At 54.6% G+C, this 19,099-nt stretch overlaps 1 protein-coding gene across 1 annotated transcript; it reads right to left on the bottom strand.

Annotated features, from left to right (window-relative positions):
* Nucleotides 1-9,528, bottom strand: GUCA1B (guanylate cyclase activator 1B). Its single transcript, XM_051855717.3, has 4 exons — nucleotides 9,206-9,528; nucleotides 4,129-4,278; nucleotides 1,182-1,302; nucleotides 1-583 (listed from the first exon to the last, which is right to left on the bottom strand). The coding sequence occupies exons 1-4, from the start codon at nucleotides 9,410-9,412 to the stop codon at nucleotides 456-458; spliced, it is 606 nt and encodes a 201-aa protein (XP_051711677.1). The 5' UTR covers nucleotides 9,413-9,528; the 3' UTR covers nucleotides 1-455.
* Between the last annotated feature and the right edge of the window lie 9,571 nt (nucleotides 9,529-19,099).

The raw sequence follows: 19,099 nt of genomic DNA, 5'->3' as shown, positions 1-19,099 counted from the left end.
CCGCGGGATCCTGGGGATTATGGACTTAGTAACTCCCCACCCCCACTTTATCTAGTCTCAACTCCTGCCAGCCCCTTCTCCTGCCAGTCTTGGCATGCCACCCTGCAGCGTGGGCACTCCCACGGCTGATCGGCCCCTGCTTCCAACTGAGAGCTCCGAGACTCCTGTGGGTGCCCCCCACCCACCCGGCCAGGCACAGTTCCGCCAGGAGCAGCTGATGGGGAATGGGGGGGGGGGAGTATCTGAGTTCCCTGGAAGCCCCAGTGACTCCTCCATGTCTGCCCCTGCAGCCCTCCCCCAGCCCCACTCAGCCCTGCGGGAAGAGCTGGGAAGTGCCTGCCAGGGTGGCAGTGGACGTGGACAGGCTGAGCCGGGGCCCCTCCCACAATAGTGAAGTCCTGGGCCAGCCTGGAGTCGTGGAGGGGGTCAGGGACGCCCGTGCGGCCCCAGGCCCCTCAGAACATGGCACTTTTCCGTCTCTGCTGCGAGATCCAGCCGCCAGGGTTCACATCCATCTGCAGCATCTTCATCACCCACGGGTCGCGGCGCGCGCCTTCGATGAACTCGTTCAGAGACAGCTGCCCTGTGAGGCGGCGGCGGGGGTGGGGGTGGAAGGAGACGGTCAGGTGGGAGGGAAGAGCGGGGGCGGCGGCTGGCGGAGGATGCGCCCCCCACCCCTCAGACAGAGCAGTCTGCAGATTAAGGTCCCAAGCTGTGGCTGGCCGACTATCCGATTCTCCAGGTGTGCCCTAGAAGCTTTAAGGGGACTTCTTTGCCCGTGGTAGCGCTAAAATGCTGGGTGGAGCTGAGCCCTCGTCCGTGTGTGTGCTCCAAGCCGGCTCTCTCCCTGCCTCGCCCTGGGACGGACATCTACAGGAAGGACACACCCAGGCACACCTGGGTGCAGGCCCACCCCGAGCCTGCCACTTGAGCACACTGCCCCGGGCCTCCTATCAGCCCCATCCCCAGGCGAGGACGCGGAGAGCAGGCTGAGAAGCTGAATAGGGTCCTCCAGGCCTGCCTGACTGCCTAGCTCCCGTTCCTCCTACTGCCCCCTACTGGCCTCCAGCGGCAGCCCCCGGGGTGTCTGGGTCGCTGTCATTTCATGGAATCCTCGGGAGGGGGAGGGTGCCCAGGGAGACGCGGCCAGAAAGCCCGCCCCCGCTGCTCCGCCCCCTCACCATCTCCGTTCTCATCCACCAGCAGGAAGATCCTGTCCACGACCTGCTCCGGCGTGAGCAGCTCGCCTTGCTGCTCGACCTCCATGTCCACCCGGCAGGCTTTCTTCAGCTTGTAAATCGCCTGCGGAGAAAATCCCCGCGTCCGGACCTGCAAACTGGTCCCCACCCCCGCCACCCACGTCCCAGGAGCCACCTCCCCCTCGCTGCCAGGACCACAAGAGCCAGACCCAGATCCAAGCTGACCTGCCCTGAGGCTAACTCCAGGGAGGGCTAAGCGTCCTCCTGCAGTGCGGGCCTCCCATATGGGTGCTGGTTTGGGTCCTGGCTGCTCGCTGGCCCAGGCTGGGTGGCCACAACCTCTCCCGGCCCCGCTGCCACAGCCAAGCTTGTTCCATGCCCGGGGCAGAACCCAGCCCGGGCCCTGGCAGGCGGGGAACGCTACAGAATTAGGCCTCAGCCTTTCCTTGTTCCCACGGCTGACGACACCCAGAAACCAGGGCCACCGGCCACCTAGGCCAGCAGCCGGGCACGGGGGAGGCAGCCCTTTAATGCCCTTTAAGGGGTTGGCGTTGTGGCGCAGTGGGCTAAAACCTCTGCCTTTGGCGCCGGGTTGGAGTCTGGCTGCTCCAATTCCAGTCCAACTGTGCTATGCCCTGGGAAAGCACTGGAAGATGGCTCAAGTCCTTGGGCCCCTGACCCGTGTGGGAGACCCAGAAGAAGCTCCTGGCTCCTGGCTTCCAATTGGCCCAGCTCCTGCCATTGCGGCCATTTGGGGAGTGAACCAGTGGATGGAATATCTTTCTCTCTATCTCCCTCTCTCTGTCTGTAACTCTACCTCTCAAATAAATAAATCTTTTTTAAAAAGGGATGTTTATTTTGATGCAAAAATATTTTGAAATCCACACTTAGCTTTTTCATAATATGCTTTTCCACAAACTTTTGAAGATGTCCTTATGTATGGATTTCAAAAAGTTTCCAAGTGCTGCTTTTCTCCCTACGTGTCTGCAATGGCTGGGGCCAGGCCAGGGCTAAAGCGGGGACTTCCATCCAGGTCTCTCTCTGGGGGACAGGGACCCAGTGACTTGAGCCATCATTGCTGCCTCCCAGGGTGTGCATTAGGAAGCTGGAGTCAGGAGCTGGAGCGAGGACTTGAACCAAGGCCTCTGACGTAGGATGCAGGCATCTAACATCCACCCCGGACTTTTCATTCCACTTCAACAAACTTTTTGATGGGTAAAATAGAATGACAGAGGTACAGGTGGGGAGAAAAATCGCTTTCTCTTTTGCTCCATCTCCTTGTCCAGTGAGCGCGCCTTTGTGAAGGTGACAGCTATGGGGAGGCACCTTGGTTCCTGGACAGGGTGGGCACTCCGAGGACAGGGCAGAGCCTTAGGGATCTCCTGGCCCCACTGCCCAGCTCACAGCCTGGCACAAAGCGGGCTTGGGGCCAGTGCCATGGCTCACTTGGTTAATCCTCCGCCTGCGGCGCTGGCATCACATATGGGCGCCGGTTCTAGTCCCAGCTGTTCCTCTTCCAGTCCAGCTCTCTGCTGTGGCCCGGGAGGGCAGTGGAGGATGGCCCAAGTGCTTGGGCCCCTGCACCCGCATGGGAGACCAGGAAGAAGCACCTGGCTTCTGGCTTCGGATTGGTGCAGTTCCGGCTGTAGCGGCCATTTGGGGAGTGAACCAACGGAAGGAAGACCTTTCTTTCTCTCTCTCTCACTGTCTATAACTCTACCTGTCAAATAAAAAAAGTGGGGCTCACAGAGGGGTCTGGGGAATCTGAGGGTGGAAGCCACTCCAGCACTCCCAAGGATGTGAACTTGGGAGCCTGCAGGACCTCCGTGAGGCCTCTCCTCCTCTATACAGCAGGGCTAACCTGCTCACCTCCTGGAAAGTTCCGGTGATTAAAATGTTAACCCAGTCTGGAATACACAAGGGGACTTCCAAATGTGGGTGGGAAACTGGAATTAAAAGAGGTTTATTCTGGAGCAGTTCATAATACATTCTTTCTAGGAACTTGTTGAAGATCCCCTGTTATACATGGATTTCAACATTTTTGCACAACAATACATTTATCGTTGAATTCCATGTTCCGTGAGCGGTTTGACGCCACCCGTGTGAGGTCCTTCTCCCCCTTGATCGGCTTGCTGGCAGTCTCTCTGATCCGTTAGTCTTTTCAAAGAAGCGACATTTGATTTTGTTGGCTTTTTTCCTCTTGTGTGCCTGTTTTCTCTTTTATTAATTTATGCTGTTGATATTTCCTTTCTCCTACTTTCTTTTGCTTTAAGAGATTATTTATTCAAACAGCAGAATGAGTGAATGAGTGAGGGTGGGAGGGAGGGATTTTCCATCTGCTGGTTCACTCCCCAAATGGCTGGAATGGCCAGGGCTGGGCCAGGCTGAAGTGGGAGCCAGGAGCTCCGTCTGGGTCTCCCACGTGGGTGAAAGGGACCCAGGTGTTCAGGTCACCCTCTGCTGCCTTCCCAGGCCCCTCAGTAGGAAGCTGGATCTGAGATGGAGCAGCTGGGACTTGAACTGGTGCTCGTAGGGGATGCCGCGGCGTTACAATGCCGGCTCCTCTTCTATTTTCTTTGGGTTTTAATTCACTCCTCTGTTTCCTAATTTATCGAGATGGTTTCTTAGACCATTGATTTTCCAACTTTCTTATTTTCTCATGTTTACATTTCTCTGCAAGGCCAGTTTTAGCTATATTCCATGTTCCAATTATTTTTCAGGTCAAAACACTTACTTGACTCACGGAATTTTGTCCAATTATTTCTGAGGGTTTTTGGGTTTGTAGTTGACTTCTAGCCTAATCCACTGTGGTCAGAAATACTCTGGATGGTTTCACACCTCCCGCACCCCCGCGCCCCCTCCCCCGCCGAGGAGGCCCCCACAGCGCCACCCCGGGGCCGCCCTCCGAGCCCTGCGAGCAGACACTGACCTCCACGATGTCCAGCAGCTCCAGGCGGTCGATGCAGCCGTTGCGGTCCTTGTCGTAGATCTTGAAGGTCCACTTCAGCTTGTGCTCCAGGGTGCCCCTGAGCACGAGGTTCAGGGCGGCCACGTACTCCAGGAAGTCGATGGTGTTGTCCTGCACCGGGAGCGGCTGCTGCTGAGGGTGCACCAGCCACAGCCCCCGCTCCTGCCCTGGGCACATGCGCGAACCCTACTCCTCTCCACGGCCCAGGTGCCGCTGCCTCTTTGCTCATCTGTTCTCTGCCCCTAGGGCCCTTTCTCATTCTTTGTGACCCAACCCTCCCCATCCTTCAAGGCTGGGTCCAGGACCACGGCAGCCACAGCCTCCTTCTCCCTCCACCATACCCCTCGCCCCCAGTCTATAGCGTCTACTGCCAATTCTACATGGTGTTGGACTTGCTCCAGAACTGTAACTTCACATCCCTGGGAGAAATCGGAAGGGCTGACATCACTCCCATTTCTCACTCATGCCTGGCCCAGTGCTGCCTGTGCCCACTTGGGGTCCTGTCAATATTGGCCAAGCAGTGAGCAAATAATGATTTGGACTGGATCTGAATTTGGGTTTCAGGTGGTTCTGAGAGGAGACAAGAAAGCAGGTTTTCGGGGTTTTGGCGGGGAGGATACTGGGCGTTCCCTCTTGTTGAACGTGTTCCTAATGTTTTACACTACACAGTGAACACGTTAGTGCCTGTGTGTTTTTTCTTATCTCTCTGGTAACTTCTCTAGGGTAGATTCCTAGCAGTGGTTGTGTATCCTTTCAAAGGCTATTTTCTTTCATAGTTATTTATTTATTTGAAAGGCAGAGTGACAGAGAGAGTGAGATCTTCCATCTGTAGGTTCACTCCTCAAATGGCGACAGTGGCCAGGGCTGGGCTAGGCTGGGCTCCCATATTCGTCTCCCATGTGGGTTGCAAAGTCTCCAACTCCCAAGCCATCATCCACTGCTTTGCCAGGAGCAAATGGCTCCAGATGGCTGTGATGGCCAGGACTAGGTCAGGGCAAAACTGGGACGGAAGTACTCAGGCCAGGTCTTCCGGGTGAGTGGCATCAGGGCTGCCTCCCGGCGTCTGCCCTGGTGGAAAGCCTGAGTCAGTAGCCGGAGCTGGGACTGAAGCCCAGGTACTGGAACGTGGCGTGAGACTAAGCCAACCCCCGCTCCCTCGTTGTTTTCAACCTGAACGGAGCTTGAAATGCAGTCTCCATGCTACAGATGGGTGACCCAGGCCACTTGGCCAGCAAGCAGCAGGCCTGTTGGCTGCACACCTATTCTGGTTCAGCGCATGGACAAACTCTGGGCTCGCAGACACAACCCTGTCTAATATGAGGCACGTCTCCCTTCCTGACAGGTGAGCTCACCGGTGTGGCTCCTGCGCGGCCGGGATCATCACTGGGAAGCTTCCAGCAGGACTAATCTCACGGGCCCTTGTCAGCTCCAATTACACGCGGGGCCCTGTGAGGGACAGAGACGCCTGGGCCTGTTCTGGAAGGGGCCGGGCTTGGCATCCGCCCTGGGGCAGCACCCGCTGGGGTCTCCCTGAATCCGCCCACGGAGGTGGGTTATGTAAGAATCCCAAGTGCCACTTGATCCTCAGCCTCCCTGTTCGTCCCACCCAGGGGGGAAGAGAGCTGCAGGGGGAAGTGGGGGGGGCGTTCCTCCTCTTGCCACCGGGAACCCCTCCCCACCCCCATTTCCATTGTCCCAGGTTTGAGCTAGATCTACGAATGCTTTAATTCGTCCCTGATAGGAAGATTGTGCCAAGGCTGGGCATGGAGTCAGCCCCTGGACAGAGGAACTTCTAGGACATTCTCCCTTTTTTTTTTTTTTTTGACAGGCAGAGTGGACAGTGAGAGAGAGAGACAGAGAGAAAGGTCTTCCTTTGCCGTTGGTTCACCCTCCAATGGCCACCATGGCTGGCGTGCTACGGCTGGCGCACTGCGCTGATCCGATGGCAGGAGCCAGGTACTTCTGGTCTCCCATGGGGCGCAGGGCCCAAGCACTTGGGCCATCCTCCACTGCACTCCCTGGCCACAGCAGAGAGCTGGCCTGGAAGAGGGGCAACCGGGACAGAATCTGGCGCCCCGACCGGGACTAGAACCCGGTGTGCCGGCGCCGCAAGGCGGAGGATTAGCCTAGTGTGCCGCGGCGCCCAGGACATTCTCCCTTACAGTAGAACACCAACCAGTGTATCCCAGAGCAGAGGTGGACTAGAAAACCACCCGTGTCGCCAGCTCATTTACGTCACAGTTTGCTGAGCACCAGGATCCTGACTCGTCTCAAGACGCTGATTATTGAGAGGAAAAACGGTCCACCACAGTGGGGAAACCTGGCAGACGCCTCCCTGAGCAAATGGTGGAAGGTGACGTCGGTGACGTCGGTGGCGGCCTGGTCTGACACACACAGGGGCACACGGCAATCCTGCTGGAAGTCTGACAACTGAGTGTCGTCCCTGGGAAACACTGCACAAGCTCAAACTGTGGGCCACTCTACAAAACAACTGGGCTGCAGTCTTCAACAATGTCTAGGTCACAGAGGACAGAGAAAAGCTGAGGTCAAAGGAGACACAGGAGACAGGTCAGAAAAAAAAAGCTGTAAAAGACAGTAGTGGGGAGTAGCTTCCAAATGTCTCCCCATAAAAAATGACAGGCAAGCCAGGTGCTGGCTTTGGGCACTGGCTTGGCTTAATCATCCCTTATGGTATATCTGTATCAAAACAGAACATCCTATATCTTAGGGTGTGTCAATCAAAAATCCTGTTAATTCAAAAAAGCCACTGTTGGGACAACTGACTGAATTTGAACATGGATTGCCACTTAGGTCATAGAATTTTGATCAATGTTCAATTTCCCTATTTTAATAATTGTATTTAAGATAATGTCCTTATTCTTAGAAAATGCACACTGAAATGTTTAGAGGTAAAAAAGCATGATGCTACACTTTCTCTTTAAAAATGTGTGTACAGGGGCCGCCGGCGCCATGGCTCAGTTGATTAATCCTCTACCTGCGGCACCGACATCCCATATGGGTGCTGGGTTCTAGTCCCGGTTGCTCTTCTTCCAGTCCAGCTCTCTGCTGTGGCCCGGGAAGGCAGTGGAGGATGGCCCAAGTGCTTGGGCCCCTGCACCCACATGAGAGACCAGGAAGAAGCACCTGGCTCCTGGCTTCGGATCAGTGCAGCTCTGGCCATGGCAGCCATTTGGGGAGTGAACCAACCAAGAGAAGACCTTTCTCTCTGGCTCTCTCTCTCTCACTGTCTATAACTCCACCTGTCAAATAAAAAAAATGTGTGTACAGTATAAATTATACATGGTGTCTGTGCATACAACACGTTAGCTATACGTGTATATATATGTTGAGAGGGAGAAAATGATAAAGACGTGAATGTAAACAAATAGGGACTCTGAATAAATTGTACAGGAGAGCTACAGGTGCTATTCTTAGAGTTTTTCCTGTAAGTTTAGGATCATCTCAATTAAAAACTACTTAAAAAGCAATGGGGACCGTGAGGTGCTGATTTACAAGAAGAGATGAGGTGTTCCGAGTGCAGCTGTACTACGCCTGGAGGCTTAGTAATCCCTTTTGGAGCTTGGATCTCTATAGAATTGGAGTTCTAGACAAATACAGGGGCGATGGATGCATTTATGATTGTAAGACTTGCTACCTGTGACCTGATATATCTCCTGGTATTTTTAGTTACTTCTCTTGTGAAGTTCAATACTTAAAACATCATTTCCTCTCTGATGTGTGTGTGTGTGTGAAGCAGAGAGGCAGTTCCATCGGCTGAGTCATTCCTCATATGCCTGTACTGGTCGGGGCTGGGCCAGGCTGAAACTGGGAGCTGTGAACTCAATCCATGCCCACATGGGTGTCAGGAGCCCAGCTACTGGTCCACCCCCACCATCACCCCGGGTCTGCACTGGAGGAAGCTGGAGTCAGCAGCCAGAGTGGGCACTGAAGCCAGGCAGTGCGCTGTGGGACGCGGGCACCTGACTGCCAGGCTGTGCACCAGCCCCCATGTCCTGTTGGACCCACTCCCACCTCCCGCCTGCGCTCCAGGCAGGAGCACTCGACTGGGAGTCAGGACCCCCGAGGATACAACCTTGGGCAAATCAATTCCCTTCCTTTTGCTCCAGTTTTCTCATAACTGAATTTAAAATGACCCAAATGTCCCTCCCCTGCCCCACCCCTGCCATCCCAACCAGCCGCCCCTGACTCAAAGAAAGAAGCAGAGGGGCTCTGGAAAGTCTGAGGCCGCCTCTGTGCTCTGGGGGTGGTGGAACAGCTCCCGGCCGGCCAAGGGCGAGCTCAGGTCTCGGCTAACAGAGCCTGGTCCACGTGGGCCGTCACTTTTGTTCCTGGTGTCTGGAGCAACAGAGGCTCTGGGGGGTGTGAAAAAGCAGGCTCGTGGAGCTCAGAGCCTGGGGCCCAAAGTCCACCAAGAGAAGCCCTGGACTGGGGGCCAGCCCACCATCAGCTCTCGGAAGGGGAGACAGGAGCAGGGATGAGAAGTTGCCAAGGGGACCAGTGCTGTGGCATAGTAGGTTAAGCCTCCCCCTGTGGCCCTGGCATTCCATATGGGCACTGATTTGAGTCCTGGTTGCTCCTCTTTCAATTCAGCTCTCTGCTATGGTCTGGGAAAGCAGTAGAAGGTGGCCCAAGTCCTTGGGCTCCTGCACCCACATGGGAGACCCAGAAGAAGCTCCTGGCTGTGGATCAGCCCAGCTCCGGCCATTGTGGCCATTTGGGAAGTGAACCAGCGGATGGAAGATCTTTCTGTCTATAACTCTCCCTATCAAATAAATCAATAAATCTAAAGGAAGGAAGGAAGGAAGGAAGGAAGGAAGGAAGGAAGGAAGGAAGGAAGGAAGGAAGGAAAGAAAGAGAGAGAGGCTGGGGACCAGAGTGATGGGGAGACAGAAATGAGTTTTGGGGGAAGAGCTGGGAGAGAAGAGCAGGGCAGGGGGGTTCGGGGCGCACCTCTAGCTGAGGAAGAGAGGCGCACCAGCTGGCCTGGCCACCAGCCCTCCCCTCCAGGGTGCCTTACCCCGTTCTTGTCGAAGGCTCGGAACATGCCTTCCACATACTGGGTGGCCTCCTCATTGCCTGTGACCTTGAAGAAGCGCTTGAACTCGTGCATGAAGAGGGTGCCGCTCGGGCACTCCACCACGAACTTCTTGTACCACTCCTGCAGCTCGGCCACGTCCATCTCGCCGGCCTCCTCCGCCTCCTCCCAGCTGAACTGCTGCCCCATCTTGGCCCCGAGGCACGTCCCGGACGAGGGTCTGTGTCTGCTCCCAGGCCTCTGCCGACTGACGCCTCAGGCTCGGGCCCTCTCCTCTCCCTGCCCAGCTCCTTCTGCAGCTCCAGGCCAGGTGGACGTGATTGGTGGCAGGGGGCAGGTCCAGGACAGCTAAGCTGCCCTAAGACCATTAGACGATTCCCCTGGCAGGTCTGACTCAGGCTGCTCAGCTCCCCAGCCTCCCCCCTCCCCCAGCCTTGCAGCCAAGCACCCACGCTGGCCCCCACAGAAGCTGAAGAGGGCAGAGGGCAAGAAACTGGTAGGTGGTAGGGGTGAGGAGGAACTGGGGCGGCAGGCTGGGGCCCTCCCATCTCACACGGGCTGCCTGTCTGGGTGCTAGGCGTCCTGGGCTCCGGAGAGGCCCATCCTGGAGACACAGGAGGCTCTGAAGTCCAGACAGGAAGCCCTGGTGATCCGGGCCTCGCCCGCCCACCTGGCCCAGCGAGCAGCGGCAGACGCTGGGCGGGGAAGGGTCTGGGGAGCCGCTCAGTCCCCGGTGCAGTTTCTCTATTTCTGAGTTAAAATGTAACTGTTGGGGCTGGCCTTGTGGCGCAGCTGGTTAAAGCCATGCCAGCATCCCATATGGGCGCTGGTTTGAGCCCTGGCTGCTCCACTTCCGATCCAGTCCCTGCTAATGAGCCTGGGAAAGCAGCGGAGGAGGGCCAGAGTCCTCAGGCCCCTGCACCCACATGGGAGATCCATTTGGAGCTCCAGGCTCCTGGCTTTAGCCTGGCCTCGCCCAGGCTGTTGCAGCCATTTTGAGAGAGTAAACCAGCAGTTGGATGACCCCCCCCCCCCCCCCCGTAAGTATTCTTTTAAAATAAGTAAATAAATAAATAATTTTTTTTAATACAAATGTCTGCCTCCAACCTTATCCAAGACCTAGAGACGGTGCTTTCCTCCCGGACAAGGATCAGGGAGCAAGGCCTAAGTGTCTGCGTGATCTTACTTTTGTGCTTAAGGTCACGCACACCCACCCATCAATTATGGGTACACTCATGCTTATTCTCATGCGCTATAAAAACGACACCTCCAAGAAATCAGAAATCTCCAGATTTCAGTGGAAGTAGCTGCCTAGTCTCTCAGAATCTGGCCTTTGGCACTATTGTTGTGGTGCAGCCAGTTGAGATGCTGCCTACGATGCCAGCATCCCATATGGGCCCCGGTTCAAGTCCCGGCTGCTCCACTTCCCATCCAGCTCTCTGCTGTGGCCTGATAAAACCAATGGAAGATGGCCCGAGTCCTGGGTCCCTGTCACCCACATGGGAGATCAGGATGGAGGTTCCAGGCTCCTGGCCCAGCCCCAGCCATTGCAGCCATTTGGGGAGTGAACCAGCAGATGGAAAACCTCTCTATCTCTTCCTCTGTCTGTACCCCTGCCTTTCAAATAAATACGTCTTAAACAAAAGAATCTGTGCTTGGACTTGGGGGTGGCACTGCGCATGCCTCGTTCCAGAATGGTGGTGCCCGTTTCCAGGCCTGGTCTCATCTCCCACCGCCCACTGCCTCCAGAGGGCCCCAGTCTCTCTAGGCTCTTCCGCCTTCTCAGCCTCTCCCACTGGGAACCCCGCTTGCTCGGCCATCCTTTTGAGGACTGGTGGATTTTTCTCCCACGTCCCTCAAGATCCCGAGAGCAGGGCTCGCGTCCTTCCCGCTCCTTTCTGTCCTTTCCTTTGCTCTGAAGCCACGCCCCACTCTACTCTCTTCCTCACTCTTCCTCTTCCTCACTGCCATCAGCGGCAGGCGACGTCAACAACTCATCAGACAAGCGGTCCGACCCACACTGGGCCTCAGAGGCCCGGAAGAGCTTTCCTTCCACCCACCTTGCGATCTATGGGCCAACAGCTGCAGCATCTGGAGTGCGTTAGAAATGCAGCCTCGGGCCCCGCCTCAGACCTACTGGATGGAGACCTGTAGGAGTGGGCCGAGCAACACGGAGGTCAGAGGCGCTGCCCGGGCCTCGCTGTCGCCAGTCGCTCTGTCGTGTCTGGAACAGGCAGAGCCAGCTCTCATCCACGAGAGCAAACCCGTCCGGTTTGCTTATTCCAACACCTTCCCTCCAAAAATGCCCCAACTTTGTTGAGAATTCCAACCTGTTGATGTGTTTATTTTTTAAACATTTATTTGCTTACTTGGGAGGCAGGAAGACAGGCCAAGAAAGAGACAGAGAGAGCTTCTATTTCTTTCTTTCTTTCTTTCTTTCTTTCTTTCTTTCTTTCTTTCTTTCTTTCTTTCTTTCTTTCTTTCTTTCTTTTTGACAGGCAGAGTTAGAGAGACAGAGAGAAAGGTCTTCCTTCCGTTGGTTCACCCCCCAAATGGTTGCTACAGCTGGCGCGCTGCGCCGATCTGAAGCCAGGAGCCAGGTGCTTCTCCTGGTCTCCCAAGAGGGTGTAGGGCCCAAGGACCTGGCCATCCTCCACTGTACTCCCTGGCCACAGCAGAGAGCTGGACTGGAAGAGGAGCAACCGGGACAGAATCCAGTGCCCCGACCAGGACTAGAACCCGGGGTGCCGGCGCCACAGATGGAGGATCAGCCTAGTGAGCCGTGGCGCCAGCCTAGAGCTCCTATTTGTTGATACAGTCCCAAAATGGCCACCATGGCTGGGGTTGGGTCAGAGCTGGTACCAAGAGCTGGGAATGCAATTCGGGTCTCCCATGGGTGGCAGGGACCTGCTTACTTGAGCCATCGCCTGCTGCCTCCCAGGGTGGGCACTAGCAGGAAGCTGGAATTGGGAGTGGGTTCAGGACTTGAACCCAGGCACTTGGATATAGGGTGCGGGCATCCCAGGCCGCGTCATACCTGCTGTGCCGAGCGCCCTCCCGCAGTGTGTTTTAACATCTGTCACCTCGCTCACATCTTCTTTCCTCTTTATCCTTATTTCATGGCCAGCACTAAAGCCATGTCCTTGCCATAACCTTGTCTTTTTCAAAAATTTATTTATTTGATAGAGTTAGAGAGAGAAAGAGAGAGATTGGGAGGGAGGGGGGGGAGAGAGAGAGAGAGAGAGAGAGAGAGCGATCTTCCATCTGCTGGACTCCCCAGATGGCTGCAAGGAGCCAGGAGCTTCATCCGGGTCTTCCACATGGGTGGCAGGGATCCAAACACTTGAGCCATCTTCCTCTGCTTTCCCAGGCCATTAATAGGGAGCTGGATTGGACGCGGAGCATCCAAGACATGAACTGGTGCCCATATGGGATGCTGGCATTGCAGGCGCTGGTTTAACCTGCTACACCACAATGCTGGCCCCCATAACCTTGACTTTTGTGTTCCTCCCTCCTCCTAACTACCCTCTTGGTAAAACCTGACTCAGGCTGAAGCGATGCACTCATCAAGTGCCAACGCCTCACCTGCACCCAGGAGGCAGCACACTGCTGGGGAGGTCCTGAAATCACGCGGCCTGCACGCACTTCAGACCTCGCCCGGCGCACTCTTCCCTGCCGGATTCGCTCCCATTCCGAGCTGAGTTCTGCAGGGCTTCCCGCCCTTGCAGCTTCCACTCACGCCCACGCTCAGCTGGTGCCCCAGCCGCACCTTCATAGACAAAGATGGAGCAGGGATGGCCCATCTTCCCCTGTGATCGCCGCCTTGTCCCCACCTGTGCCCAGCTCCCCCACTCCCATCTGGTTTCAACGCAGGCGGTGTCTTCCCCATCCTGCCGCTCCTGTCAGCTCCGCCCCTCACTTCCTGGATCACGTCTCCTCATTCTTCCCTGTCTGATCCACCATTCCAGTGGCATTCAGCGGCATCTTTACTAAGGCAAAACAAAATGGACATCCTGGGGCCGGTGCCGTGGCACAGTAGGTTAATCCTCAGCCTGCGGTGCTGGCATCCCATGTGGGCGCCGGTTCGAGGCCTGGCTGCCCCTCCTCCAGTCCAGCTCTCTGTTGTGGCCTGGAAGAGCAGTAGAAGATGGCCCAAATCCTTGGGCCCTGCACTCACATGGGAGACCAGGAAGAAGTACCTGGCTCCTGGTTTTGGATCAGCACAGCTCCGGCCGTTGCAGCCATTTGGGGAGTGAACCAACGGAAGGAAGACCTTTCTCTCTGTCTCTCCCTCTCACTGTCTGTGACTACCTCTCAAATAAATAAATAAATAAAATCTTTTTTAAAAAAAAATGGACATCCTTCCTTGGCCTCACATTCAGGGGCAACTGTGACTTTTCACAGATGCCAGACACTTTCGCCATCATGGGTCATACAATAAATATTGAATAAGTATTAAGTAAAAAATTTTTAAAAATTTAAGATTCATTTTATTCATTTGAAAGACAGTTACACAGAGAGAGGTAGAGACAGAGAGAGAGGTCTTCCATCCGCTGGTTCACTCCCCAGATGGCCGCAATGGCAGGAGTGGCGTCAATCCGAAGCCAGGAGCCAGGAGCTTCTTCCGGGTCTCTCACATGGGTGCAGGGGCCCAAGACTTCGACCATCTTCTATTGCTTTCCCAGGCTATAGCAGAGAGCTGGATTCGAAGAGAAGCAGCTGGGACTAGAACCGGCGTCCATTGGGATGCCGACGCTTCAGGCCAGGGCTTTAACCCATTGCACCACAGCACCGGCCCCTAAATATCAAAAAAATTATACTGTATTGGCCAGCGCCACGGCTCACTAGGCTAATCCTCCGCCTGCGGTGCTGGCACCCCAGGTTCTAGTCCCGGTTGGGGCGCCAGTTCTGTCCCGGTTGCTCTTCTTCCAATCCAGCTCTCTGCTGTGGCCAGGGAGTGCAGCAGAGGATGGCCCAAGTGCTTGGACCCTGCACCCGCATGGGAGACCAGGAGGAAGCACCTGGCTCCTGGCTTCGGATTGGTGCAGTGCGCAGGCCGTAGCAGCCATTAGGGGAGTGAACCAACGGAAGGAAGACCTTTCTCTCTGTCTCTCTCTCACTGTCTATAACTCTGTCAAATAAATAATAATAAAATAAAATAAATTATACTGTATCATTCATGAACATAACCCAGACTTATTTTTCCTTTTTCATTATGATTTTGAAAGAAATTAAAAATATTATGGGTCCTAGGCACTGTGCCCACACTCCCCTCTCGCTATCCTCACTTTTGCTCCCCTTATAGTGAAACCCCTCATGGCTGATGTATTTTCCAAAAAAGGCACAAGAGTTCCAGGCTCACATGCTCGTCTCATCAAGGGGAAAAGTCTATCTATCCTTCTTTTAGACCCGGGTGAGCCTTTGGCTGCACCATTGAGACTACCCGGAAGTGACACTGCCTTCCAAGGCATACTCATCAAGTGACAGATTTCCATGGAAGCAGGCGCCATGCTGTGAAGACAAGGGCATACGGAGGGTTCCAGCTGACGGTCTCAGCACGGGTGTCTGCTGACACCAGCCTCAGCCTCAGATGACTGCGGCCCCAGCCTTTGGGCTTCCCCAGCTGATACCAAGTGGGGCAGACGCTGTCCCACAGAGCCCTGATCAAACTGCAGATCTGTGTGCGAAGCAAATGTTTTATCACTATTTTAAGCCACTAAGTGTTGGATATTTTCTAAGTTAGTAACAGGTCATGGAACATTCTGAAACTTGTTCTGCATCCTCTTAAAATTGTTTTAAAATTTATTTGAAAGTTCAGAGTTACGGGGGAGAGAGAGAGAGAGAGATCTTCCATCCACTGGTTCACTCCCCAAATGGTCACAAAGGCCAGGATTGGGCCAGGCTGAATTAGGAGCCCAGGGTTTCTTCTGGGTCTCCCATGTGGGTGCAGGGGCCCAAGCACTTGGGGCATCTTCCGCTGCCTTCCCAGGTGCATTAGCAGGGAGACAGATTGGAAGTGGAAGAGCTAGGACTTGAACTGGTGCTGTTATGAGCAATGCTGATGTCACAGGTGGTAGCTTAATCTGTTGTACCTCAAAGCCAGCCCCTATGGCAGGCTAATTTTTAAGTTGACCACTTTATATGGCTCGAGAATAATGTTATAAATATCCCAATGGCCCTTGGCAGAAAAAAAGGTTCCCCACCCCTGTTCTAAAGTCTAAGTCAACCCTGCCACTCTGTTGCTCAACACCCCTCCTCCGCCGTAACTTTCTATTTAAACAAATATAACATCTTCCAGTCCTAAGACACATTTCAGGATCCCGCCGGGGCCTGCTTTTGTCTTCATGTCCCTCGTTCTCTCAGCGCAAGCACACCAAGCTCTCTGGAACCGGGGTCTTAGCATCTGTTGTTCCACCTGCCTGGACCACTCATTGTGGGGATCTTCATGGTCACTCAATTCTGACATCAGCCCACTTCATTTCATTGCTTACTTGCAACGGAAGCTATCTGATTTTCTTTTCTTTCTTTTTTCCTCTTTGACAGGTAGAGTTATAGACAGTGAGAGAGAGACAGAGAGAAAGGTCTTCCTTCTATTGGTTCACTCCCCAAATGACTGCCACGGCCGGCGCTGAGCCAATCAAAAGCCAGGAATGGGGTGCTTCCTCCTAGTCTCCCATGTGGGTGCAGGGATCCAAGCACCTGGGCCATCCTCTGCTGCCCCCCCCCCCCCCCGGGCCACAGCAGAGAGCTGGACTGGAAGAGAAGCAACCGGGACTAGAACCCGGGGTGCCGGTGCCGCAGGCAGAGGATTAGCCTATTGAGCTGTGGCACCGGCCCTGATTTTCTTTACTCTCTGTCTTCCTCACTAGTCTGTGATCTTCGACAACTTCACCACGCACACTGCGGAATTCTGGGATTCAGAAGAGTGTTCGGCATACTTGAGGGAACCAGTACTTACTTGATAACTGAGCCAAGCACTTGACACCCAGCCAATACTGAATTAAAGTGAGATGCTGCTCCCTCGCTTCCCCAGACAATTCCTCTTGACTCTTTTGACAGGGCCCAGACTAGCGGATCGCTGCTGGAGAGAGGCAATGGAAGGGGAAGTGGTGTGTGTGTGTGTGTGTGTGTGTGTGTGTGGCACAGTAGCTGCCTGCAGTGCTGGCATCCCATATCAGAGCTCCGGTTCATGTCCCGGCTGTTCCACTCCCTATCCAGTTCCCCGCTAATGCATCTGGGAAAGCAGTGGAAGATGGCCCAAGTGCATGGGCCCCTGCACCCATGTGGGAGATCAGGATGGAGTTCCTGGCACCTGACTTCAGGCTGACCCAGACCTGGTGATAGCAACCATTTGGAGGAGTGAACCAGCTGATGGGAGATCTCTGTCTCCCCTTTTCTCTGCCTATCAAATAAATAAATCTTTATAAAATGAGAAGTCATTGAAGATCATCTATCCTGGTGATGTCCACCCTTTCCCCCACCTCAGCCCACCTGAAGGCAACAGGTGCCCATGGCAGCTCTGGCCGTGTGCCCGCAGCATCTCAGGGGCTCTGCGAAGGTGGAGTTAGCCCTGTCTACCCCTTTGTATTGATGTTTAAGTAACACAGAGGAGTGACTAAAGGACTAAGAAACTGTGTGGGGGCTGGTGCTGTGGCTTAGCAGTTGAGACACCGCATGCAGCACCAGCATCCCATCCCAGTGCCAGTTTGAGTCCTGGCTGCTCCATTTCTGTTCCAGCTTCTTGCTAATGGCCTGGGAAAGCAGTGGAAGATGGCCCAAGTGCTTGGGCCCCCTGTACCATGTGGGAGACCTGGAAGATGCTCCTGGCTTCAGCGTGGCCCACCCCCAGCCTTTGTGGCCATTTGGGGAGTGGAAGCAGGTGGAAGATCTCTCTCTGTGCTACTCCTCTCTCTCTCTGTAACTCTTTCAAATAAATAAGTACAACTTAAAAAAAAACTGTGTAAATACAGTAACTTGATTAAGCTTCTGGCTGCAGAATCTAAGCTGATTGGCTTGTCCCATGGGTCAGTTGCCCATGACCTGCCCTATAAATATCGCTGAGCTATTGAGGTATAAATATATCGTTTTAAAGAGGATTAGGAATCCACAGAGAGAAATGATAGCTTCAAGTGATAACAATAGTAAGGATTTAAGGAGGGCAGGGTTAGCAACTGATCAGGGGATTTGCAAAGAGAACCCTGGGGATTGCAGGCAGCCAGCCAGAAGCCTGGCTCCAGGGCCAAAGAAATGCTTACAAGCAACAAACTAATGTACACCCAGCCTCAGCCAGGCCCTGCCCTGGGCCCTCGTGGAAACTGGCTCTGGGCCAGAGTGCTTGTGCTCCAAGGGCGCTTGGAGCCTACACTTGCGTGTGGCCTCCTAAGATGCTCAGGCCCAGGGTTCGCGGCGGGCCTGCCAGGACGGCACGGGCAGCTTTTACTCACAGCCTTGTTCCTTAGATTCTTCCCCCAATCAATCCCTTCCCTTGTAAGCGTTAGAGCAGGGGCGGGGAGCTGCCCCACTCCTCTGCCAAGCGCCACTTGGGTATTTACAACACCATTCGTGGGCCATACACGGTTGTCAGCTCGCTAATGAGCCTGCTGTGGATGTACTGAATTTCAAGTCCCACCTGCTGCTGCCTTGGCAGGGCCAGGCCGGATGACTTTGTGGGCCGGCCCTGCTTTACTGGGAAGGAGTTCACTGTGCTCATGGGAAAAGGGAAACACATTTGGGAATCAGGCTTGGTTATTATTATTATTATAGAGATTTATTATTTGAAACAGTTATAGAGAAGGAGAAGCAGAAAGAGAAAGAGAATCTTTCGCTTGCTGGTTCACTCCCCAAATGGCCACAATGGCCAGGGCTGGGCCAGGAGCTTCTTGATTATTTTAGTATGTGGCCACTTCATGGGGCCTCAGGCATCAGCCAGTCCAGGCCCCCACTGAAGCAAGACTTTCTCAGCAGGCAACCCCAAGCCAGTGGCCATGCGGTTACCAGGAACTTGGGGCCCACGCAAGGATTTGCAAAACATGTTGGGAAGCCTCGGCCAGAGCTGCCCTCCCTTGCCCCCTCTACCCCAGGAAACCGATGTCCACGTCAGGGTTCCTGGTGCCCTCCGCCCTGGCTGTGGTTGCTCCTGGGCCAGAAGAGCCCAGCTCCCAGCCAACTTCTGCAGGACACTCGAGTGAGTAGCCAGACCCGAACTTACAGTATCAATAAAGCAGTTCTTCGAGGTATGGAAAAAAAAAAAAAAAGGATGTGGCCTTTTTTTTCCTCGCTGCCTCTTTAAATTTCTAGGGGCTGTCTCTATCACAAAACCAAATTCAAATCAACTTCACCTTTCTTGCCTTCAGTGTCATCTGTACACTGAGAAGGCAAGTCCTAGCTCTCTCAGCCTTGGTTTTTCTCTTCTGTACAATGGGGACAGGGTGGCCCCTGCAGCTGGGGGGCCGAGGGTCATCCGGGGCAGGTACCCTCTCGGTGCTCCCCACAGAGGCGGCGCACATGGCTGCAGTCCTGGGCGCTCGCACTCCCCCTCCCCCCCAGCCCCAGACAGCGACAAAGGCTGGAGCCACCCTGCCAGGGCTTGAAGCTGTACGTGGGAATAAAGGGTAGCATTTACCAGGCAATGAGAGTGCATAAATCCTAACGTCCTCCAGCCCTCTTTTCCCAGGAGAGAACGTGCCCCCCTGGCTGTGATGCAGACTGGGAGCAGAGTGTTAACAGGTACGAGGACAGCGAAGCAACGCAACCCTTCCAGGACATTCCTCCTGATCTGTCCCGAACTAACTGCAGGCTGCATCATCCTGCCTCCAGGACCAGCGGTTTCTTCTGGGATCAATGCGATTCACAGGAATTCCTTAGGGAACAGACAAG

Source organism: Oryctolagus cuniculus, chromosome 5, assembly GCF_051225735.1.
Source record: "Oryctolagus cuniculus isolate XC-2025 breed Fujian yellow rabbit chromosome 5, ASM5122573v1, whole genome shotgun sequence".
Taxonomy (NCBI): domain Eukaryota; kingdom Metazoa; phylum Chordata; class Mammalia; order Lagomorpha; family Leporidae; genus Oryctolagus; species Oryctolagus cuniculus.
This window is presented reverse-complemented; position numbering and strand designations above follow the sequence as displayed.